The sequence below is a fragment of the Nicotiana sylvestris genome, chromosome 8, assembly GCF_000393655.2.
Source record: "Nicotiana sylvestris chromosome 8, ASM39365v2, whole genome shotgun sequence".
NCBI lineage: Eukaryota > Viridiplantae > Streptophyta > Magnoliopsida > Solanales > Solanaceae > Nicotiana > Nicotiana sylvestris.
The window spans coordinates 209,857,141-209,882,293 of NC_091064.1; the positions used below are offsets into that span (position 1 = coordinate 209,857,141).

The 25,153-nt window shown below is 37.5% G+C and overlaps 2 protein-coding genes across 2 annotated transcripts; one reads left to right on the forward strand and one right to left on the reverse strand.

Moving 5' to 3' along the window:
* The first annotated feature begins 14,936 nt into the window (after nt 1–14,936).
* On the forward strand, nt 14,937–17,294 carry LOC104214935 (subtilisin-like protease). The gene has a single exon (XM_009764662.2). The coding sequence runs from the start codon at nt 15,033–15,035 to the stop codon at nt 17,268–17,270; it is 2,238 nt and encodes a 745-aa protein (XP_009762964.2). The 5' UTR covers nt 14,937–15,032; the 3' UTR covers nt 17,271–17,294.
* Nucleotides 17,295–18,302: 1,008 nt separating this feature from the next.
* Nucleotides 18,303–20,791, reverse strand: LOC104230063 (subtilisin-like protease). The gene has a single exon (XM_009782797.2). It carries the CDS (start codon nt 20,739–20,741, stop codon nt 18,471–18,473), a length of 2,271 nt encoding a protein of 756 aa, XP_009781099.2. The 5' UTR covers nt 20,742–20,791; the 3' UTR covers nt 18,303–18,470.
* Between the last annotated feature and the right edge of the window lie 4,362 nt (nt 20,792–25,153).

Sequence of the window (25,153 nt, forward strand, 5' to 3'; positions counted from 1 at the left end):
AGAAGTATAGTAATTCCCTATGAACATGGTATCTACCCCTTTACATGCAGGACTGACCCTCTCTTTTTCACTAATACCCCAGTAGTTTATTACAAGATTAATACAGACCAGAATAAATATGAAAAAGATAAGAAATAAATCAGAAATTAAAGATTCCAACCAAGGAGAGCCTAATTCAGACCTCAGGTCTGAAATATGAAATAAACCAACTTCCAAATATCAGATTTCCAAAGCCTTTCTCTTATTTGGGATGTGTCAAAGTTCCAAGGAGCTTCAAGAACTCCAGGCAATGCTTACACCCCTAAATATCATTGCAGAATTAGATTATAGTGCAGTATGGAAGGGCCAGCCCTCAAATATCCAAGCTCAAAGAGAACTCAAAGTCTCAAGGCAAGGCTCATAGGAGAGGGGGGCAGAACTTAGAGGCTAGGAGTAAGTGCAAGTGCAATAGAGGGGAATTAGGGGAATTCCAGCGTAAACTGGTGGTCATACCCAACAATAAGGAGTGTTGACACACCCTAACCAGTCTACTAGGCCACATTTTGGGAGTTAAGATCCATTGAGGATCAGGTTTAGACCTGAGCAACAATTTGGATACTGCCAGGCCATAAACCTTAACTCAAACACATAGAAGGGAGTAGGGGTATGGGGAATTCACAACAAACAGCAGATGCAAAGAGAGAGTAGCATATTCAATACAGAACATGAACAGGAAAGTAGCCAAGAGTGTAGCAACTATAAAGTAAACACATAGGGATGATGGTGGAATCAAAATTAGGACATACCAGTTTCAGGGAAACAAATAAGTGAAAGGAGAAGTCTTGTCAGCCAAATTGCAAGCAAGCAGTACAAAAGATCTCAGAAGAGAGTAGAGAATTGAAAGAGTATTGTAATTGAGAGTGTGTGTATGTAAGAGTATGCAATTCAAAGTGTGTTCAAGTGCATAAGGGTAGTCCCCTTTTATAGTGCAGAAAACAAGTAATAAAAGGTAAAGAAATAGTTTGCAATCAATCACATAAAGTCTCCCTTTGGTTAAGGGATTCTGATTTCGAACGGGCATAAGACAATTAAGGAAAGAATTTTATTAAAACCTTTTCCAAAGTAACATAATAAGGGTAAATACACAGGGTTTATTTAAGGCAAAAGTCCAATGATACATGGTTTGTGAAAAATAAGGAAAGAGAATCAATCAAACAACCAGTAAAATCAAAGTTGCAAGCTTTGTTCGAATGAACCAAGTAAGAAAAAGGGTAAAGAAAGGTTCAATTAGGGAAAATTAGTAACAATCAAGTAAACACCATTAAAGGAATTCGGAATCAATTAGTAGTTGGCAAAACCTTTTGAAAGAAGAGTTCTCATATATAAAGCACACAAATATGTGAATCAAGAAGAGGCTGTCAAATTATTTAGAAGAGAGTTTAATCGAAGAGAAGTTCAGAATCATAAGCAAAAAGATACAGGTTCAATTTGCAGACTCATAGTGAGTCTGAGAGTTCAGGGTCCCAAAGTGGAGCCTTAACTCGAACACAAAAATCAAAATCGTCAAAGGAAACCCCCAAATCCTAGGGTTTCAAAACTGAATCAGACATGGAAGTGAGAAAGCAAGTCTTTTGTTTTAGAGTCTCAACAAAACAGATATGATAGCATGTTTGAATGACAAAGGAAGAAAAATCATGAAGAACATATTTGAGAAAACTCGGAAGCTAAACAAGTTCAGAAGAAGGAGATAATACAAACGTGAACACAAGTAGATGAAGCATGTAAGAACATGAACAGAGTCCAGTAAACAAGATCAAATAACTTAACAATAAACACACATAGTAAAAGAGTAAAGAAAACTAAGCAGGGATTAACATATATAGCAGAAAAGAAAAGGTAGAAGACAGTACATGCGTAATAAAGAGTACTCACACCAACAGGGTATGGAAAAACACACATAAAGTAAAGAAGAAGAAAAATCAGAAAGATTTTTCCCAAAAAATCCTTTCAGAAACCCTAAAATCGAAGAGAAACGATTTTGAAAAGAAACTTTTGGGGAAAACACTTTAGATGGCAAGAAAAGCATAGATACAGTATAGATCTAAGCAAATAACGGTGAAAGGACCTAGAATAGCTTAGGGTTTCGGAAAAACCCTAGAAATAAGAAAGGCTTAGAAACAGGTCCGATCTTGAGTCGGAGAGGTCAAGAATCAGGCTCCTGAGTCTTGAATATGCCGGAGCATGGCCGGAGGAGCCATGAAATCAAAGGTCTGAAAAGATCAGAGAGGGAATCTTTGAGGTCAGGCCTCAAAGCTTTGAACAACCCTGGCTTACTGGTGAAGATAGGTGAGTACCAACTATCCATGGCCTGAGAAGCCATGGATTCCAGTGACCGGTGGTTGAAAGGGGGGTAGGAGGAGGCTAGGGTTTCAGAGAGTTTTTGAGAGGATTTGAGAGGGTTTGGGATTCAAAGGCAGCGGGCCAGGTGAGAATGAGGGATTAGGGTAGTCACCTGTGTTTAATTATGGTAGGGCGAATAGTGGTCGTTGATCCGAATGATCAACGACCTAGATTTAAGAAGGTAGATGGGGAACCGGGTTGGGTCGTTTGAGTTGGGTTAGGGGTTGGGTCAAAAGGAATTGGGCTGGTCCGAATTTGAGTTTGCAATTGGGTCAATATGAGGCTAAAATCGAAATATAATGGGGCTACAATTGAAACGAACTGAGGCCAAAATTTAAATAGCCAGTTTTCCCTTTTTTATTTTATAAAAATAGTAAAAAATGATTTTGAAAGCAAATTAAAAGCCCTGGATCCGTTAATAATATATAAATATTAATTTAAAAATATTGGAACCAGTTTAATAATTATAAAATGCTATTAAATCTTAAAGCAGGCTAAAATTGCAATTATATGCAATTTAACTTTTAAAATACCAAATTAATTTGTAAAAATATATCAAAAGTAACCTACATATATTTTGGTATAAATATGAGAATAAAATAAGTTATTCACCAAAGCGATAATTTGGGAATAATTATTGAGCAATAAATCAATTTAAAAATCTTTTAAAAAATTGGAAAAATACTAAAACACTTGGGCATACTTATATATGTATGTATATGATATTTGAAAGTATTTGCATGTAAAAGAAATACATACGGAAAAATTGGGTATCAACATGGAGGAGGATGAAGAAGGATATTGTTGCATATGTACCTCGGTGTTTGAATTGTCAACAGGTAAAGTACGAGCATCATCTTCCTTCCTTGCTTCCCTGTTCTTCTTCTTGCCCTTCCTGAGCAGTGGGTCTATTGGAAACAGCCTCTCTACCTTCATTAGGTAGGGGTAAGGTCTACGTACAGACTACCCTCCCCAGACCCCACATGATGGGATCAAACTGGGTTTGTTGCTGTTGTTATAAAGTACGAGCATTAGAGACCTGGTGGTTTGCTTCAGAAGATTGAGATTCCTGAGTGGAGTGGGAGCGTATCACTATGGATTTCGTTGTTGGACTCCCACAGATGCAGAGGAAGTTCGATGTGGTATGGGTTATTATTGATAGGCTAACTAAGTCAGCGCATTTCATTCTTGTGGCAGTTTCCTATTCTTCAGAGTGGTTAGCTGAGATCTATATCCGGTAGATTGTTCGTCTCTATGGTGTGCCCATGTCTATCATTTCTAATCGGAGCAGGCTATTTATCTCACATTTCTGGAGGGCAGTTCAGCGTGAGTTGGGTATGCGGGTCAAGTTGAACATAGCATTTCATCCTCAGACGGACGGATAGTCCGAGTGTACTATTCAGATCTTGGAGGACATGCTTCGAGCCTGTGTTATTGACTTTGGAGGTTCTTGGGATCAGTTTCTGCAATTAGCGGAGTTTTCCTACAACAACAGTTATCAGTTGATCATCTAGATGGCTCCCTATGAGTCATTATATGGTAGATGGTGTCGATCGTCAGTTGGATGGTTTGAGCCGGGGGAGGCTCGGTTGTTGGGTACAAATATGGTACAGGATGCCTTGGACAAGGTTAAGATCATTCAGGATAGGCTTCGTACAGCTCAGTCCAGGCAAAAGAGTTATGCCGACCATAAGGTTCGTGATGTGACATTCATGGTTGGAGAGCGGGTGTTGTTTCGGGTGTCGCCCATGAAGGGAGTGATGAGATTTGGGAAGAAGGGCAATTTAAGCCCTAGGTTCATTGGGCCTTTTGAGATTCTTCGGAGAGTGGGAGAGGTGGATTACGAGCCTGCGTTGCCACCAGGTTTATCAGCAGTACATCCAGTATTTCATGTGTCCATGCTTCGGAAGTATCACGGTGATCCATCCCACGTGTTAGACTTCAGCGTTGTCCAGTTGGACAAGGATTTGACCTACGAGGAGGAGCCGATGGCCATTTTAGACCAGCAGGTTCGTCAGTTGAGATCGAAGAGTTATCCTTCGGTTCGTGTTCAGTGGAGAGGTCAGCCTGTTGAGGTAACTACCTGGGAGTCTATGTCCAATATGCAGAGCCAATATCCCTATCTTTTCACCGACTCAGGTATTTTTCTATGTCCGTTCGAGGACGAACGGTTATTTTAAAGGTGGAGAATGTGATGACCCAAAGGGTCATCTTGTGTTTTAGAATCCGAATCCGGGTTCTGAGGCCTTGAAAACCTTATTTTCTTTCTCCTCGATTTGCGTGCACAGTCCGGACGCATTTTCGGAAAGCTTTTATGTGAAATTTAAGAAAAATATTGAAATTTGCCTTTAAAATTGATTAAAGTTGACTTTGATTAACGTTTTTGGTAAACGGACCAAGACTCGTGATTTGACGGTCTCGTAGGGGCTGTAGTAAAATATGGGACTTGGGCATATGTCCGGAATCGAATTCCAAGTTCCCTAGCCCGAGAAATGAATTTTTGAAGAATTTTTTTTGCTGGAAAATATAAGGATTTTTAAAAATGGAATAGTGTGTAATCTCATTGGTATCGGGCCCGTATTTTGGTTTCGTAGCCCGGTACAGGTTTGATATAGTATTTAAGTCGTATATGTAAAATTTGATATAAAAAAAAGGGAAGAGAATTGATATAAATCGGACCCTTGGTGGAGAAAATAGAAATTTTGAACTATCTTGAGAATTTCATGAGTTTTGGTGTTAAATTCGTTGTTTAAGATGTTATTTTGGTGATTTAATCGCACGAGTAAGTCCGTATGATGTTTCTATACTTGTGTGCATGTTTGATTTTGAGCCCCGAGGGCTCGGGTGTTTTGGACTTGGAAAAAAATGTTGCAGGTGTTCAGTTCTGTTGCAGGCATCTGATCTCGCAATTGCGAGATCAGCCTTTGCAAATGCGAGCACATCAGGCTTGGCAATTGCGAGCACATCAGGCTTGGCAATTGCGAGGGCCTCATCGTAATTGCGAAGAAGGCCTAGGCCAGCAGAGTTCGCAAATGCGAACAAACCTTCGCAATTGCGAAGGAAGTCTGGGAAGGGGTGTGATCGCAAATGCAATCCTTTTGTCGCATTTGCGGAGGTCCCTGATCGCAATTGCGATCATTACCTTCGCAATTGCGATAGCAGCAGAAGTGTGGGTAACCTCGCATTTGCTATGGTTTTTCGCAATTGCGAAGTTCCAGTCATAATTGTGTCATCTGCAACTGTTAAGTTGGGACTTAGACGGGATTTTCACTTTCAAATATCTCGAACCGTAAACCTCCATAGGCGCTTTTCTAAAGACCCAAACTTCTCCAAATCATAGGTAAACGAGTTCTAACTCATTTCTTTAAATCTATCTCATCATTTTACAAGATTTCATCACAAAATCTAGGGATTTTTATGGGGAATTATGTGTTTTTGGGTAGAATTTAGGAATTTCAAAATTTGGGGAATTAGACCTCAAATTGAGGTCAGATTCCAAAACCAATTGTATATCCGGGCTCGGGGGGGAATGGGTAATCGGGTTTTGGTCCGAATTTCGAGTTTGGACCAAGCAGGCCCGGGGTTGGGTTTTGACGTTTTGGGAAAAACTTTGGGAAATATATACTCATGCATTAGAATTGGTTTATTCAGGGTTAATTTATGTTAATTACTTAATTGTTAATAGATTCGGGCGGTTTGGAAGTGGAAATCAAAGGAAAAGCGGTAATTGAGGCTTGACATTTAGTCGTGGAATCGAGGTAAGTGTTAGGTCTAATGATGATAAGCTCTAGTTTAATATTTTAGTCGCTTATTACACTCAATTTACTGCACTTTAATTGAGTTTGATCTTTAATCGCTAGTGTCTTGCACTAATTGTGTGTGTTATGCCTTGTAGGTGTGATTTCGAGCTATGTGGATGTTATGGAATGAATTCAAGTGATTTGGAGCTTTGAAGTCTGAGTAAAAGCCCAAGGAATTAAGCCGGGATCGTATTCGGGGATCAACGAATGATAGAGCAACAAAATGAAGAATCGAGTAGGCATATTGCGCACTGTCTAGTAAAATGCACATAAATGTTTGTTTAGAACTCCATTTGGGCTCCACAATATATGGTTGGAAATCTAATTCAAAGGGCTATAATGTTCATGTTTTATGTTTTTTTCAAATTCCAAGCAGAACAAGGTGAACAACGCGGTCGAAACCGTGACCGCGGACCTGAGGCAGGCTGAGGCAGTAGCCTTGCAATGTACCGCGTCCATACCGCTGCTGCGGCAGTCCAGACGTGAAATATAGTCCTTTTTCGCGTAGGAGAAGGTATAATTGTTTGGTCTCGACCTTACTTGATATATATACATGTAAAAATGGTATTTTTAAGGGGTTGGACATAATTTAGACCTAGGGAGGCTGAGGAGACCAATTTTTGACACAGATTCGACCTAAGGAGGCAGAGACACAATAGGAGCAAGGCGGGGAATTCTTCTACCAGTTTTTCCTTCCTCTTCCTATTTTTTATTGTTGGTTATGACTTTTAGTATTGTAGTTTTACATACTATTATGAATAGCTAATTTGTTATCTAGGGTTTTGATGGAACCTTTTGTAGGATAAATTCTTGTTATGCTTTTATATAATTGAGCTATAGTATTTTCTCTATTTGTTCAACAATATTATTCTTGTGGTTGATTGAAGGGCCCTCAACTAGCTATGCCTATTTAGTATGTATTACTCGGAAGAGAGTGCATATTTAGTTAGTTGTTGAACAACATCACTCCCGACGTATGTGAGGAATCAATAACCAAGGGTTTAAAGGTTGAATTAGGGATACCGAAACCTTGGGTGCGATCTAAGTGAGCTGTAATTAAAGCCAGCTAGCGTAACTCGGGAGAGTACATCTAGTAAATTGTCGTAATTATTCGGGAGAGAATTACAACACGCAGAACGCTCATGATCGGTAGAGAATACTTAGGCGAAATTATAGAAGACACAACGGGAAGGATTCCGACAATTGGGGAAATCATAACTCTAGACCTCCTTAATCTTCTCTCCAACCTGTAGTATCTTTAGTGTTAATTTATTATTTTAATTTGATAGTTTGTTAGTTAAACACAAGAATCTTAATATCTATAAGTTAGGAATTGTTAGTGCTTGTATTCTTGGTGATAGTGAACATTGTAGCTAAGCCTTAGTTCTCTGTGGGATTTGAATCCAGACTTATAAACCGGATTATATTTGCAACGACCGCTTTGTCCTTTTTATAAGGCATAGTTGGGTGTGATCAAATTTTGGTGCCGCTGCCGGGGAACTAACGGTGTAGTTGTCAGTGTACATATTTTTAGGTTGCAAGTTTGAACTGTTATTTTTGCTTTCTTGTATTTGCTTTTTATTTTTATTTTTCTTACTTGTTAATTTTAAAAAAAAACATGGCATCAGGGAATTATGAGAATTTTGATGTTGGTAATTCTACTTTTAATCCTCCTTATGCATATTGTGGATGAAACCACGCTGGGCAAAATTATCAAAATATTTCCGAGAGCAAGTTGTTTGCACCAACTCAACTTTATATGTGTGATATGTGTGGTGGTCAAGATGGTCACTTTCATGGTTGTGCTTATATTTCTTATCTTCCCCCAAACCCTTACTTTGATGGTTCTTCTTTTTCTTGTGAAGTTAATAGGAACAAAGAACCCAGGTATGAGGACCTGAAAGAGATTGAGTATATGCTAAAGTACCTTATGAACAATATGATGAGATACAACTGCGGGTACAAAGGCAAGGGGAAACTATTCACAACTTGGAGGCTCAAGCGAATAAATTAATTGAACCTTGTAAAGCGCAACAAGTTGATATTGTGGATAGTAGCCAATATGAGCATGAATTGGCTGCAGAAATTGCCATTATACTGGAGGATTTAAAAAAATATGAGGATGAGCTAGAGGAGAAGGCCAGAGTAGAACACCAACAATCAATCAAACTAGATTTTGAAGATGTCGATGTTGTAGAATAGATACGAGAGTCAACCAAGGATATTGAGGATACATATTTAGTTGACTCTATTGTCATTAGTGTTGAGAATGTAGACAGTCCCAATGTTCATATAGTTGAGCGTATTGGTCCACACTCCAAGCATTTTTCCACATTGTGTTTGGATGATGATATAGAAATAGAGTCTTCCGAGTCACTTGAGGAGTCAAGAAATGAGGAACAAGGTGCTTACATCCTGGAGTTCTTCTTGCTAGAAAGTCGAAATTACACACCTCATCTAAAGGCCAAGAAGTGCAGAATACTAAATTATTTTATTGGGCCAGTCAGATTCGTTTCACCATCCTAGGAGCATGATCATAGAGCAGAATCAAAACTTGGGGTCCAATTTATAAGTTCAAAGTGGAGGCAAAAAATGATTCGCGTCATGCCGCAACGTTAAATCAAGCGCTTGTTGGGAGGAAACCTAGCTTTACTGCTTTGTTTTATTTTTTTGATAATTTTTTTATTGTATTATTTTTGTAGTGCCGATTTTTAATTTTCTAGAAGCATGGAAAGCAAAGCTATTGGAAGGATGTAACAGCGAAGCAGATGGTTGGAACTAAGTGCGAGGTACCCGCACGAAAGACCAAGCCTGGGAGAAGTCTGAGTACCCCATGAACTGCTAGTGCTTCGGCCTTTGGCCTACAAGGGAGTTTCTCTTACCCTCTTCTGGTTATGTTGTGCATTGGGGACAATGTACAATTTTAAGTATGGGGTGAGGAGATTGTCTGGGTGACTTTTTATACTACTTTAGCTGTGTTAGTTTAATTAATAATATTTTTTTTAAAGATTGGACTTTTCCCGACGATGGATCTATTAGAAATTTTTTTGAGGGATTTAAGTCTAAAGAAAAAAAACAAAAATATTTTCTTTTGTTAGGTAGTGTAGCAATTACCCCTTGATTTTTCTTTAAACCACGGTTCTTTTCCAAGGGTTTTGTTTGAACCAGGTGTAATTAGTTTTTTTTTGGAGTAGGAGCCATTGTGTTGTGTTTTGAATTAAAGCAATATCTCTTGACTTTGTTATGCTTTGAGAATAGTGAGTACTTTGGTTGTGAGGCTTAGGCTCAGTTTTTGACTCTTGTATAAGACCTTAAATTTTATGATCTTAAATTTGCTTAACGGCTTTGACTAGAGTATCTTGATGAAATCAATCCTAAGTGAGTTATGTGACATGTGTGTGTAAGGATTTCTTATATTTTGTGCATTGCATTTGATGCCTAGAACTTACCTTGTGTGTTTGCAAAGCGAAATAGTAGTTTTGTTCAATCTTGGAAGCGATATAAGCGTTTCTTTGTTGAGCCAGATATGTATATTTTACCCACCTAATTGTTATGTATCGTAGTTAACCCCCATTGAGCCTGTAATCTTGTTTCTTTGGCAACCACATTACGGGCCTTACCTATTTGTTTGAATTAATCATCTATTTGAACCTTTAACCCCTCATGAGTACTTTAATTATTATGAACTCTGTAAAAGTTAAAGTGTGGGGTGGTTGATTTGGCTTTTGAGTGGAACTAATGAAATCAGGAGAAAGGTGCACTGTTTTGAACAAGTAAGAGCCACTTAAATTGGAAAAAAATGAAGTATTGCTATGAAAAAAAAAGTATTCCTTAATAAATGGTGACTCTTGATGTAATTGTGCTTAAAGAAGTATGAGCTAATATACATTGATGTGAAGGTGGAGTTTGGTTTGACATAAGTATGGGGTTTGAATGTTAAAGTATATGTATTAAAGTGCTTAGGGAGGTGTAGTCACTCTTATATCTAAATGTATCATACCCGTCTTGTAGCCTACATTACAACCAAATAAAGTCCTAATTGATCCTAGATTGAATGAGCTCGATTAGTGGAGTAGTATACCTCGGGCAAGCTTATGGTGCATTTTTTGTGGCATATGAATGTTATTTCTGAGAGTGAGTGAATTCTTTCTATCTTGAGTTCCTAAGTATTCTTAAATTTTATTGTGTGAAACTACTCTTTTTTGTTGTGTGAGGGCACTTGATTCATGAAGGAAAGGTAATGTCAGTGACCTCTATGTTAGAGTAAGTGAGTTAGTTATGAATAATGCGTGGTACTTGTGAGTCAAATCTTGAGGTGAAGATGTTACGCTTTTGTGCTTAGTCTATTTTAAATACTCTTGGTGTGAAGAGTTAGGAGAATTGTTTAAAAAGGTCGTGTCTATAAAAAAATGTAGTTTGATGCTCGAGGACGAGCAATGGTTTAAGTGTGGGGTGTTGATGATAGGATATAGTTACGTATTTTAGTCGCTTATTACACTCAAATTTACTGCACTTTAATTGAGTTTGATATTTAATTGCTAGTGTCTTGCACTAATTGTGTGTGTTATGCCTTCTAGGAGTGATTCCGAGCTATGTAGATATTATGGAATGAATTCAAGTGATTTGGAGCTTTGAAGTCTGAGTAAAAGCCCAAGGAATTAAGCCTGGATCGTATTCGGGGATCAACGGATGATAGAGCAACAAAACGAAGAATCGAGTAGGCATATTGCGCACTGTCTAGTTAAATGTACATAACATTTTTCTTAGAACTCCATTTGGTCTCCACAATATATTGTTGGAAAGCTAATTAAAAGGGCTACAACTTTCATGTTTTATGTTTTCCAAATTCCAAACAGAACAAGGTGAAAACCGCGATTGAAACCGCAACCGCGGACCTGAGGCGGGCTGAGGCAGTAGCCTTGCAATGTACCGCGCCCGTACCGAGGTTAACCGCGCCTGCGGCAGTCCAGACATGAAATATTGTCCTTTTTTCCCGTAGGAGAAGGTATAATTGTTTGGGTCCGACCCTACTTGGTATATATACATGGAAAACTGTATTTTTAAGGGGTTGGACATAATTTAGACCTAGGGAGGCTGAGGAGACCAATTTTTGACACAGATTCGACCTAAGGAGGCAGAGACACAATAGGAGCAAGGCGGGGAATTCTTCTACCAGTTTTTCCTTCCTCTTCCTATTTTTCATTGTTGGTTATGACTTTTAGTATTGTAGTTTTACATACTATTATGAATAACTAATTTATTATAGGGTTTTGATGGAACCTTTTGTAAGATAAATTCTTGTTATGCTTTTATATAATTGAGCCGTAGTATTCTCTCTATTTGTTCAACTATATTATTCTTGTGGTTGATTGAAGGGCCCTCAATTACCTGTGCCTATTTTGTATGTATTACTCGGAAGAGAGTGCATATTTAGGTAGTTGTTGAACAACATCACTCCCGACGTATGTGAGGAATCAATAACCAAGGGTTTAAAGGTGGGATTAGGGATAACGAAACCTTGTGTGCGATCTAAGTGAGCTGTAATTAAATCTAGCTAGCGTAACTCGGGAGAGTATGTCTAGTAAATTGTCGTAATTACTCGGGAGAGAATTACAACATGCAGAGCGCTCATGATCGGTAGAGAATACTTAAGTGAAATTATTGAAGACATAGCGGGAAGGATTCCGACAATTGGGGAAATCATAACTCTAGACCTCCTTAATCTTTTCTCCAACCTGTAGTATCTTTAGTGTTAATTTATTATTTTAATTTGATAGTTAGTTAGTTAAACACAAGAATCTTGATATCTATAAGTTATGAATTGTTCAAGCTTGTATTCTTGGTGATAGTGAACAACTGTAGCTAAGCCTTAGTTCTCTGTGGGATTCGACTCCGGATTTGTAAGTCGGATTATATTTGCAACGATCGTTTTGTCCTTTTTATAAGGCATAGTTGGGCATGATCATCTAACCTTAGCTTGAGGGAATAGGTGTTGTGTCTTAATTACTATGTGTTAGTGTTGAGTACGACATATAGGTGTGCTGACGAGTATCTATACGTTGGTGTCGAGCATGCAAATGAGTCTTATACTGTGATTGTTGTGACTCTTATTATGTATTGTTAATATTTAAATTGATGATTATCCATGTTAAACAAGTTCTATGATATTTTCTTGGTATTTGATCATTGTTGAGTATAGACTCAAGTTGAGACTTATTTTGTGAAGTTAACTATTGAAATGAGATTGGTTATCGATGATTCCCTTGCTGGGATGTTGTGTTTCTATTGTTTGGGTGAGGAAGAGTGTAAAGCACGTAGGGTGATGTCGTGCACGATATTGTGAGAGAGTGTTAATGTACGAAGGATGATTCCGTACCATATTTCTGTGAGTGTTAACGCACGAAGGGTAATACCGTGCCATGATTATGAGAGAGTTAATGCACGAAGGGTGATGTCGTACCATGATTATGAGAGATTTAATGCATGAAGGATGATGTCGTGTCGTTTCTATTGATTTTTATGGTGAGAATGAGAGTAAAAGCACTAAGAGTGATGTCGTGCATGTATTGTTGTGTTATCATTTCTGTTGGTTCAAAGTTTAATATTTACCTTGCTTCTTTACTGTATTACTGTCAGAACTTGATATTTCCCCCAGCATGTTTTCTCTTCCCGTTATGTTTTGTTAAATTTCTGTTGTTATTACTGTCTCATATCTGATTTAACTGCACATGTTTATATTGGTGTCGTGTCCTAGCCTCGTCACTATTTTGCCGAGGTTAGGCTCGACACTTACCAGTACATGGGGTTGGTTGTACTGATACTGCACTCTGCACTTTCTATGCAGATTTCGGTGCCGGACCTCGTGTGTAGAGTGTGGGTTGCTGCCTTCAGTCCATGGGAGACCCAAGGTAGATCTGCTGGCGTTCGAAGACCTTGGAGTCCCTTTCTTCCCCATTTTGGATTTCCTATCTCTTTCTATTTTGAGAACAGATGTATTTCTTTTAAACCTATATTTGTTGAATTTCTTAGACGTTCGTGGATTATGACACCAGATCATTGGGGTAGTCACATATTAGAGTTGTTAGACTGTTATAAAATTTTCGCACTTTATCTCTGTTTGGCTTTAGCTATTATTTATTCATGTTCTGATTAACAATTAATGTGGTAAAATTTATATGTCGGCTTGCCTAGCTTTCAAGAGTAGGCGCCATCACGATCTCGACGGTGGAAAATCTGGGTCGTGACATAAGTAGAATTCCTTTACTATATAAAGGGGTTCTAATCATTTTGTAATCATTATATTTACGCATAACAAAGCAATATATTACATTTTCTCTTATGCTCTGCTGTTTAGTTCATATTTTATTTAACATACTCTCTTGGTTCGAGGGCGATCTAGCTCGAAGGCCATAACCGCTCATTATATTGGTTTGCTTTATTTTACAGTTAATTTCTAACATTAATTCTAATATTTCTCAGTTTGTGCCAGGTGAAATCACATATCCTTAAAACCACTTATAAGTTTAATTGTTATCTAGTTTTAAGTGTAAGTAATAATTTTCTCACAAGGAGAAGAATTAGGGAAAGCAGTGTTACTATATATTTGTGTCTGGCCAATAGCGGAGTCACGATTTTCACTAAGGTATCTCAAAATATAAAGAATAAATTCACGAAAAAAACTAAAGGGTGTCAATATATAGTATATACATTAAAAAATGTTACCTAATTATATAGTATAATTTTTCGTCGAAGAAGTGTCGGCTGACACCCCTTGAATACATTTGGCTCCGCCACCATGAGCGGCCAGAGGCGGAGTTAGAATTTCAAGTTTATGGGTTCGGAATTCTAGTCGTATTAAACTAGTGGGTTCTAAATTAATAATTTATATATATTCAATAAATTTTTTAAGATAAATACAGGGTTCGAACCAAAGTTACCGGGTTCGGCCGAACCCGCTCGGAATACTCTAGCTCCGCCCCTGTGAGCGGCCCATTATTTATTGGTGCCATTACTACTTTACCCTAGTGAATATCTTTATATATCATTCTCCAAAAGGACAAAAAGTAAAAAAAAATGTAAATATCTTCAAGTTTCTAGAACAACATCTATGCTTCAATATCTAGTTAGTTGGTCTATCTTACATAGAATATTTGCAACTTTTTATTACAAATAAAAAATGTATGGGGTTAGGCAATCGTTGTGGTCTTATAAAGATATCATTTGTTAACAAAGTGATTTAGTAGTTAAAACATTTGTAATTAGAAAGACTTTCATTGTTTCCAAATATAAGTAAACTTGCAGGGAGGAATAATGTCTTTCTAAGACATCATTAGATAAACTATTCGAGAACAAATTTCCAGTGGATGGTACGACAACAATAACAAGTACAGTATAATTCCACAAGTAATGTCAGAGAAGGAGAGAATAGTGTGAACACAGACTTTACTATTACCTTAAAAAGATAAAATGCTATTTCCAATTTGAAAAAAAATAAAAATCACTATATAATACAGTTCTATTTAGCTAGTCTTCGTTCACACTAGTGGCCTTTCTTTTCATTAAATCCTTTAGTACAATTTAATTTTCTTCCCCACATGGTCCTTTTTCCACAAGAATATAATGGTTCTAAGTTCTAACCAAAATAAGGGGCACAATTAAGTCTTGCAGTGTGACCAAAAAAGACTCCTTCCAACATATGCACAAGATTTCTTGATTGATTTTGCAAGTGGGGGAAACTAAAGTCATGAATATGAAATTGTGAATAGCTCAAGGACAAAGCACAATATATAGACATTAACACCAAACACAAAAGCTCATCAAATTCACTTTCCAAATACAACATCAGTTGCATCCATGGGATTCTTGAAAATCCTTCTATTCTGCATCTTTTGCACTTTCCTATGGCCTAGTACTCAGAGTGATTTAGAGACTTATATAGTCCAAGTTGAATCCCCAGAAAGCCAAATTTCTACTCAATCATCATCATCAATGGATTTAGAGAGCTATTACCATTCTTTTTTGCCTAAAACTACAACAATTAGCTCAAGTGAAAATGAAGAGCCAAGAATGATCTATTCCTATCACAATGTGATGAAAGGCTTTGCAGCAAGATTAACTGCTGCACAAGTGAAGGAAATGGAGAAGAAACAAGGCTTTGTTTCTGCTCAGCCACAGAGGATATTGCCCTTGCACACTACTCATACTCCAAGTTTTCTTGGTTTGCAACAGAACATGGGCTTGTGGAAGGATTCCAACTATGGGAAAGGCGTGATCATCGGAGTTTTGGACACTGGAATTTTCCCTGACCATCCTTCATTTAGCGACGTTGGGATGCCTCCCCCGCCTGCTAAGTGGAAAGGAGTTTGTGAGTCTAATTTCACGACCAAGTGTAACAACAAGCTCATAGGACTCAGGTCTTATCAACTTGCCAATGGTTCCCCAATAGATGACGATGGACATGGTACACACACAGCGGGCACAGCCGCAGGAGCCTTTGTGAAAGGTGCCAATGTCTATGGGAATGCCAATGGCACAGCAGTTGGTGTTGCCCCTCTTGCACACATAGCCATATATAAGGTATGCACTTCTGATGGTTGTGCTGATGTTGATATTTTAGCTGCCATGGATGCAGCTATTGATGACGGTGTAGATATCCTTTCAATATCCATTGGTGGAAGTCGTTCGCGTCCTTTCCATACTGACCCTATTGCTCTTGGGGCGTATAGTGCAACAGAAAGAGGTATTCTTGTTAGTTGTTCTGCAGGCAATAATGGTCCATTCAGTGGATTTGTAACAAATGACGCGCCATGGATTCTCACAGTAGGCGCCAGCACTCATGATAGAAAACTAAAGGCCACTGTTAAGCTTGGAAATAAAGAGGAATTTGAAGGAGAATCTGCTTATCGTCCAAAGACTTCCAACTCAACATTCTTCCTTCTATTTGATGCTGGAAAGAATGCAAGTGATGAATTTGAGGCCCCTTATTGCAAACCAGGGTCACTCACTGACCCTGCTATAAGAGGAAAGATAGTCTTGTGCCTGGTTGGTGGTGGCGTTCGCAGGGTTGATAAAGGACAAGCTGTAAAGGATGCTGGAGGTGTTGGCATGATTATCATCAATGAACCAGATGATGGTGTCACTAAATCAGCTGATGCGTTTGTGCTTCCATCGTTAGATGTTTCAGATGTATCTGGAACGAAAATTCAGGCCTATATGAACTCAACATCAAATCCTGTTGCTACAATCACGTTCCAAGGGACGATAATTGGCGACAAAAATGCTCCCATAGTTGCTTCATTTTCTGCTCGCGGACCAAGCGTAGCTAGTCCTGGCATCTTGAAACCTGACATAATTGGTCCAGGGGTTAACATCCTTGCTGCTTGGCCTACCTCCTTGGATGACAACAAGAACACAAAATCAACATTCAATATTATATCTGGAACCTCAATGTCTTGTCCTCACCTTAGTGGTATAGCAGCTTTGCTGAAGAGCGCACATCCTAATTGGTCTCCTGCTGCTATTAAGTCCGCAATCATGACAACCGCTGATACATTAAACCTAGCCAAGAATCCAATATTAGATGAAAGGTTGATTCCGGCTGATATCTTTGCAATTGGTGCAGGACATGTTAATCCATCGAGAGCAAATGATCCAGGACTAATTTATGATACACCATTTGAGGACTATGTACCTTATTTATGCGGTTTGAACTACACAAATCGAGAGGTAGGTAGCTTGTTGCAACGGAAGTTGGATTGCTTGAAGGTGAAAAGTATTCCTGAAGCACAACTAAATTATCCTTCATTTTCCATCAAACTTGGATCAACTCCTCAGACATATACCAGAACTGTGACTAACGTTGGTGACGCTACATCAACTTACAAGTTGGAAATAGTTTCTCCAAAAGGCGTTGCCATTAATGTTAATCCCTCCCAGCTAATTTTCTCCAAGTTGAACCAGAAGTTAACATACCAAGTGACCTTTTCCAAGACAACCAATAACTCAAACACTGATGATGTTGTACAGGGATTCTTGAAATGGACTTCTAATAGGCACTTTGTGAGAAGTCCAATTGCAGCTGTGTTTGTCTAGTGAAACTACAAGATTGGCATTCTAGTTTTCTTTTTCTTTTTTCCCTTCTCTCTTAAGGTTGACCCCATAGAGCTTAAATCCTGGATCCGCCTCTGCTTATACTAATGCTCTCTTTATTTTCATCCAAGTTCGCAACTGAATGATAGCATATCCTCTTTGATAGAAGTGAGCTTTTAAATGAGTTGAAGTGCAATTGACAACCTAAAAACAAATTAAATGATTAAAAATTGTGTCTATGTCAGGGATAAAGAAGCTCCTGAATCCTTCCTCGAGTAGTCAAAGCACAAAATTTCTAATTTGGATCAGCTGTTATATGTTAAAAAAGGCTCCAATTCAAGGATGCTTTAACAAATAGAAGATAGATTTTCCAATGCAAAAGAGTCTAGCTTTTGCCAGCATGATCTAACCTAGGGGGGGGGGGCATTTGGATAATAATGAAACTACACATCACACATTTAGAATGGAAATAAGCATATAGGAGTATAAAGAAAATACTCAAAATGCTATACAGAAAAAAGATTACTCTAGCACAATATCAATGTCACCATTCACTTTGACAAAGAGATACATGAATCTCGACATATCTAACAATGGCTGATTTTAGGTGTACAGTAATATTTTAGATGACGAGCAAGGACTGTAAGTAGTTTGGATTGGCGGAAAAATATTGTTCGCTAAAGGCTTTTTTTGTTGAGTTGAATTTAATAAAACTTCCATATCTCAAAGTCCTTTTCATTTGCTACTTATAAGAACTAGCTATATAAAGTAGGCTCAACATAATGCTGGAGTTAACAAGTTACTGAAGAACTTCAAAATATACTCGAAAGTCAACCTTTTTAATTCTGAATTTGCTGTCCTTCCATTAGGAGTCAACTTGGCTTTTGCATCATGGCCAATTAAAGAACCAAATGCGTATTTCGCATTGAACATTTCCAATGTCATTATTTGTCCGGAAAAGTTAGTTACATACTCTGATAAATCAAATTGACATTAAAAGAAAAGATAAAAAGAAAAACCAGGAGATGACCAAAGGAAAAAGAAAGAGAAGAAGATACATTTACATTGTAAGGTACATGACTAAATAAACGGAATCTTAAACCAAGGTTAACATCACACCATTAAGCAAAAATGATGTGAAAATGTTTTATTACAAATGAAAAATCAGCATGTCGCTGAGATTAGCTCCATCATTTCCTTTTTCTAGAAAAAGAGGAATCTCACAGCAATTGGGCTCCGAACAATGTGTTTGTCAGAAATCCATTTTAGAGATCCCTGATTATAGCTGGTACTTGGAATAGTACCCGAAGGTGTAAATGTCACTTGATAGATCAACTTTTGGTTCACCTCTGAAAAAGCAAGTGTAGTTGGCTCAACTTTCACATCAACGCCCGGTGGTGAATCAATTTCAACACTGTATATCGAGTTGGCTTGTCCTACGTTCGTTACAGTTCTTGAATATGTTTGAGCAGTTGAGCTGACTGTGACTTTAATCGAAAATGATGGATAATTTAGTTGACCTTCTAAGATGCTAGTTATCTCTGAACAACTAACTTTGCGATTCAAAATGATCCCAACTTGTGCATCTGTGTAATTTAAACCACATAGATAAGGTACGTAGTCAGCTGGTTCTATGTCATATATCAGGCCAGGATCATTTGCTTTTGATGGATTAACATGGCCTGAACCTGTTGCCAAGACACTAGCTGGATTGTACGTTTGATCCTCGATGAAGTCCAATCCGAGGTTTAAGATATCGGCTGTTGTCATAATTGCTGACTTAATTGCAGCTGGAGACCAATCAGGGTGAACACTTTTTAGCAGCGCTGCAACGCCACTGAGATGAGGACAAGACATTGAGGTACCTGAAATCATGTTGAAATAAGAATTCGTGTTTATGTTATTCTCTAAGGAAATATGCCAAGCTGCTAGGATGTTAACACCAGGACCAATAATGTCCGGTTTTAGAATTCCAGGACTTGCAAAATTTGGACCCCTGGAAGAAAATCCAGCAACCACTGGAGCACGATCATCTCCGATTATAGTTCCCTTGAATACTATTGTTGCAGTAGGAATTAATGTTGAGTTTATATACTCTTTGATTTTCAGGCCATCTGCATAGCTAACGTGTGTCACGGGAAGGACATGTGCCTCAGCTGATGTCGTGTTGGCTTGGAGTTCTGTATTCATAAGAATCATGGCAACACCTCCAGCAGCCTTCACTGCTTTTCCTTTATTGACTCGTGTTGTATTACCAACCTCACACAACACTATCTTTCCCATGACGTTCATGTTGTTCAGCGAATCAGGGGTACAAAATTTTGCATAAGAGTCACTAGCATCGTTTCCAGGATAGGCAAGAGGCAACAGTGTTGGAGGAAAGTCACTAGGTTGAAAAGCTGATTCTCCATCGTATTCTTCGTTGTTTCCAAGCACAGCAGTAGCCTTAATTTTCCTGTCTATCGTACTTGCACCAACTGTTAAAATCCATGGCGCTTCATTAGAAATTGTAAACCTGTATGGTCCTGAATTTCCAGCAGAACAACTAACAAAGATTCCCCTTTCCATTGCACTAAATGCACCAACTGCAATGTTGTCAGAGTAGAAATTACTAGTAAGTCTACCAAGGGAAAGCGAAAGTACATCGACACCATCTTCAATAGCCATATCCATTGCAGCCAAAGTGTCGCTTTCAGAACAAGTGATAGGGGAGCATACTTTGTAAATAGCAACATGAGCTAGAGGTGCAACGCCCGCTGCAGTTCCATTAGCATTGCCAAATATATTAGCACCTGGCACGAAATTTCCAGCAGCCGTGCTAGCAGTGTGCGTACCATGTCCATCTTCATCCAGTGGTGTCCCATCCCCTGAGGACTGAAAGTACCTCGCGCCAATGAGCTTGTTGTTACACTTTGGGACATCAAATTCACACTTACCCTTCCATTTAGCAGGGGGTGGGGGCATCCCATCGTCGCTAAATGAAGGGTGGTCGGGGAAAACTCCTGTGTCAATGACACCAATGATCACACCTTTTCCATAATTTGAGTCATTCCAGAACCCCATGTTCTGGTGCAATCCCAAGAAATTGAGACTATGTGTGGTGTGCAAATCAAGTTGCCTTTCGGGGCGTGCAGAAATAAATCCTTCCTTTTTCTCCATTTCCTTGAGATCATCTGGAGATAACTTAGCTGCAAAACCTGTTAGAACGTTACGATAGGAATAGATCAATCGTGGCGCCTCACGAGAGCTATCTGAGGTTGTTGCAGGCAAGAAAGAAAGATACCAGCTATCTAAATCTTGATATCTGCTAGCGCCTTCGCGATCAGGGAACTCACAATGAACAATATAGACTTGTGAATTGCTTTGTTTTTCTTTAGGTCTTTCATCAACAGGGCGTTCATTTGCATTAGTGGTGAATGAAGAGAAGAGAAAAATAAGGCCAACTATAGTGAGAGTTGACCTGTATTGAGCCATGACAATGTCAGTGCTAGTGAAATATAGCTGACTATATGTGAGTTTGGATTTTGTTTAAGTGTTTTGGAATGTTTGATGGGTATATATATAGTTGTTGGAAGTTTTTTCTATTTGCTAGTCAGAAGTAGGGGTGTTTGGATCGGTTTTTTCCTAAAAAGAAACCAAACCAAATAAGTCGGTTTTTCAAATATTAGAACCAAACCAAACCAATTAAGTCGGTTTTTCTCTATTCGGTTTATATCGGTTTTTCGGTTTTTTCGGTTATTTGTCGGTTTTTTCTTAAATATAAGACATACACTACCAAACAAATATTCCGGCGACCACATTTTCAGTGTAACACTATCAAATCAATTGCCCTTTGAAAAATCTATTATTTATCAAAATATATTGATGATAATTGAATCAAATAGTGATGAATAATTTAAGGACTCAATTAAAAATATGTTATTTTTAACACGGAATGGATTCTTACACTAAACAAAAGAAAACTACCAATCAAACTAGAATGTAAAGGTAAAGAACTATATTAAAAGTGCAAACTATTAGCATTTACCATAAATTTTTTGAAACTTTGTATAACAATATACATATGTATAGGTGTAATAATAAATTAGAAATAGCTACTCCTATAGTCGGTTTGGTTCGGGTTTTTTTCTGATTAAAACCAAAACCAAACCAAATTTGATCGGTTTTTAAAATTCAAAACCAAAACCAAACCAAACCAAAAAGTATCGGTTTTTTTGGTCGGTTTGGTTCGATTTTTCGGGTTTTTATGAACACCCCTAGTCAGAAGTTATTATAGATGTGTGAAATAGTCATGCCTGGATATTCTTGAATTAGATAGAAAAAGGAAAGTCAACTGGTAATCTACACGCTAAAGCAACTTCATTTTATTTAACTTATCTTAGGTAATGAACTTGACATAGCAACAGCATATAGATGAAGAAGTCAATCGAAAATATACATTTTCTATAGAAGTAATGTTCAAGTCAACTTGTTCAAACTCACAAGTACAGTACCAAGGTAATCCTGCTCACAAAAGTTGGAGCAAAGAACCTACACTCAGTATTGTAGCAAAGAACCTACACTTAGTATTGTAGCTGGAATTTGAATGTTAAGACTTTCAGATTGTTACTCTCATGGTTCAGTCATTAGGCCATCTCCTTGGGACCAAAAGAAGCCAATAAATATACCTAAGCTTCATACTACAACAACAACAATAACATACCCAGTATTATCCCATACCGTGGGGTTTGGGGAGGGTAGTGCCTACACAGACCTTACCCCTACTTTGTGAGGATAGAGATGTTGTTTCTAATAGACCCTTGTCTCAGGAACGCATAAGCACCACATTAATAAAAATATAGACAAAAAGGGACGGTACCAAAAAGCCATATAAAAGCAGGATATAGCTGAAATAAAAAAAAAATTCTTTTCTTTTCTTGGCATCATTACATGCTCTAGACTTATCCTTTTAATGACTTAGCTCTCCTACTCAATCTTATTACTTTGCTCTTCCCTTTAAATTGAAGGATTCATATCTCATCAATAATATTTTCTTTTTATATATCTACGAACCCGGGCTAGTTCCGTCACCTTGCAAGTAGTAACGGAGGTAGAATTTTTGCTAACGGTTCAAAAAAGAAAACTTTAAAAGTTAAAAGAGACTGTAGCAAGCGGTAATTGAACTAGCGACCTCTTAAAAGTTTGAACCCCTTTGACCGTTGAACTATGTTTTTGGGTTGCATCAATGTAATTCAAAACGTAATATATACAGGTAAAAAACCTGCCTCTTTTTGTAAGCTTTCTGCCTTCGACAATTAAGATGGAAGGTTCAAATCACATCAGTAGCGAACATCCTTTTCTCCAATTTTCCCTGAAAAAAAAAAGTCCCCCTCCAAATAAAAAAGAGGATAAAGATTTAAAGAATCCAATAAAGGTAATGTTGGTTAGTTGCTTCTATAATGAAGATATGTCAACTCTTAAGTTATTAAACTTTGAGCTTTGGCAATATTGACCCTCATTATACATAGATTATAAATTAGTTATATATAGTAATCATATGTTTTACATGAATTATGCATATATTACATATACATGAACTATTTAGGTTAATTCTTCTTTAGTTAAACACATATTTGTATTTATATTCACATGTTTCAAAGAAAATATAATTTGTTTAAAGATGAAATCAATTAGTTTTACTGATTCAATTTGGTGACAACACTATACTTCTTGTAAAATAACATTTAAACCACTTGCAAGATTTAGTAATTTATAACACATAATCACATTTAACATTTCAAAATTCTTCAAATAACTTTACAAATAAGTTATCTATATATTTGTATTTGAATGAAGTTAGTCATTGAAGTTCTATAAATTATTATAATTTACTAATGACAGATAGATTATTTAAAGAGATAACTACGTCATAATATTACACTGAAAAATTAAAAATAAGGAAATGCCAATTTTGAAATGATAATCCAATTCACCGCCAAAGAAGAAGTCTTTCAACATACATTTCTGTGTTTTTCTCTCGTTGAAATTTTTCTTTTCATCTTTTACTCTCTTTCTGATCTTAATTTTCTGCCAACAAAAATTTAAAGCCAACTCCTCCAAATGCTTTACACTGGTCAGACTATCTGTATTAGTATTATCCTATAGTCTATCTAAATTTGCAGGAAATTAACCACCAAAGGATGTGGTGGCGGATGGGGCTGCTCTTCTCTTAATCAGAGGTCTCGAGTTCGAGCCCTGGGTATGGAAAAATCCTCGATAGGGAGCGCTACCGGACACCGGATGGGAAACCCAAAAAAACAAGAATTTGCAGGAATTTATGCCAATAAAATTAATTCCAACAAAATTGTATAACTTAAACGGTTACATCAAAAACATCCTTTTTTTATTGTAACAGCTCATCTCACTAGTGATGGTGTCCGCTTTGGGCCTAGGCCTGTACGGCTTTAAAACGCGCATCTATTTTGTCGATATGAGATTCGCCTAGGGTGTCACATAACACTTCAACCTACTAGGCCCAACGCACGACTTTAAAATGTATTATTAAGGTCTAAGTCTTGTATCCTTATTACTCAACATCTCTCCCTGTTTTGTCGGTGAGATTCGCCTAGGGTGGTACGTTTATTTATTTATTTATTATGTCTACAACATAGTTTAACATAAGATGAATATTACTATTTCAAAAAATATTTAAAAAGAAAGAAAAGAAGAATATTTAGAATAAATCAGCAAAGAGCGTCTTTTCATTTTCATCCATTAGACAGGTTATTATATCCCCGTGTTGATTTCCCATCTTGAAAAGGTCAGGTGCAACGTCTCTTTCTCATACATTCTAGATTTATAGTTTACTTTTAACAATTCTCTCGTACTTGCTATATTTATAGTTTACTTTTAACAATTCTCGTCTTTCTATATTCATAGTTTACTTTTAACAAATCAATTAAATAACGCTTGTTGCACTTTTGAATATGAGGTTATGACTTTTCGAGAATATACTTAACACTAGATAGATATGATATATGCTGTTAATTGGAATATACAGTTTTCCGGGAATAGAGTCGCATTTGGTAGAGGGCGTTTTACCCCAACTGGATAGAGGTAGAGCTTATGGGTTCAGGATTCTAGTTCATTTGAGTTACTTGGTTCTAAATAGATATCTGGTACACATTCAATGGATTATAAGATAAATACAGAATTTGGACAAAAATTATTGGGTTCGGCCGAACCCGTAATCGAAGGGCTAGCTCCGCCCTGAAGGTGGGACTCTCCGTCGCGAATCCAGCTTAGTCGGACCCTAAAACGTGTATGAGACGAGTGGGAAACCAACAAAAAACACTGTTATTGTTAAGCTTACAGCCTCCGAAACAGAAGTTTAAGCAGACAAGAAAGATGTTTTTTTGTTCCTTGCTTGCGAAGGATTTAGCAATTTGGAGTTAAGAAGGCAGACAATTATTTTATCTCATTCAAAACAAAAAACCAAAGTGGTAATGCTTGAATTTGTCAGGATTGACAAAGCTCAAAGTTTAAAAACTTAAGTGTTGGCATATCTTTATTATAGAAGTAAGTAATCAACATCAAATCTATTGGGATCCTATAAATCATTATCCATTTTTTATTTGGAGAAAGTATGCGCTCATAAATAAAAAAGGAAAACCATTGCTGAAAATTTGAACAGTTCACTTTAGAGTAGAGGGCGAAGTTGTAAGTAATATCTCATCACATATACCAGGAGGTCACGGGTTCAAGCCGTAGAAACAGCCTCTTGCAGAATGGTCCTTCCCAGGACCCCGCGCATAACGGGAGCTTAGTGCACCGGGCTGCCCTTTTATATACAAAGTTAAAATTTCCATTTATGTTTGTAGAGTTTGCTCCAAACTATATAGTTTTAA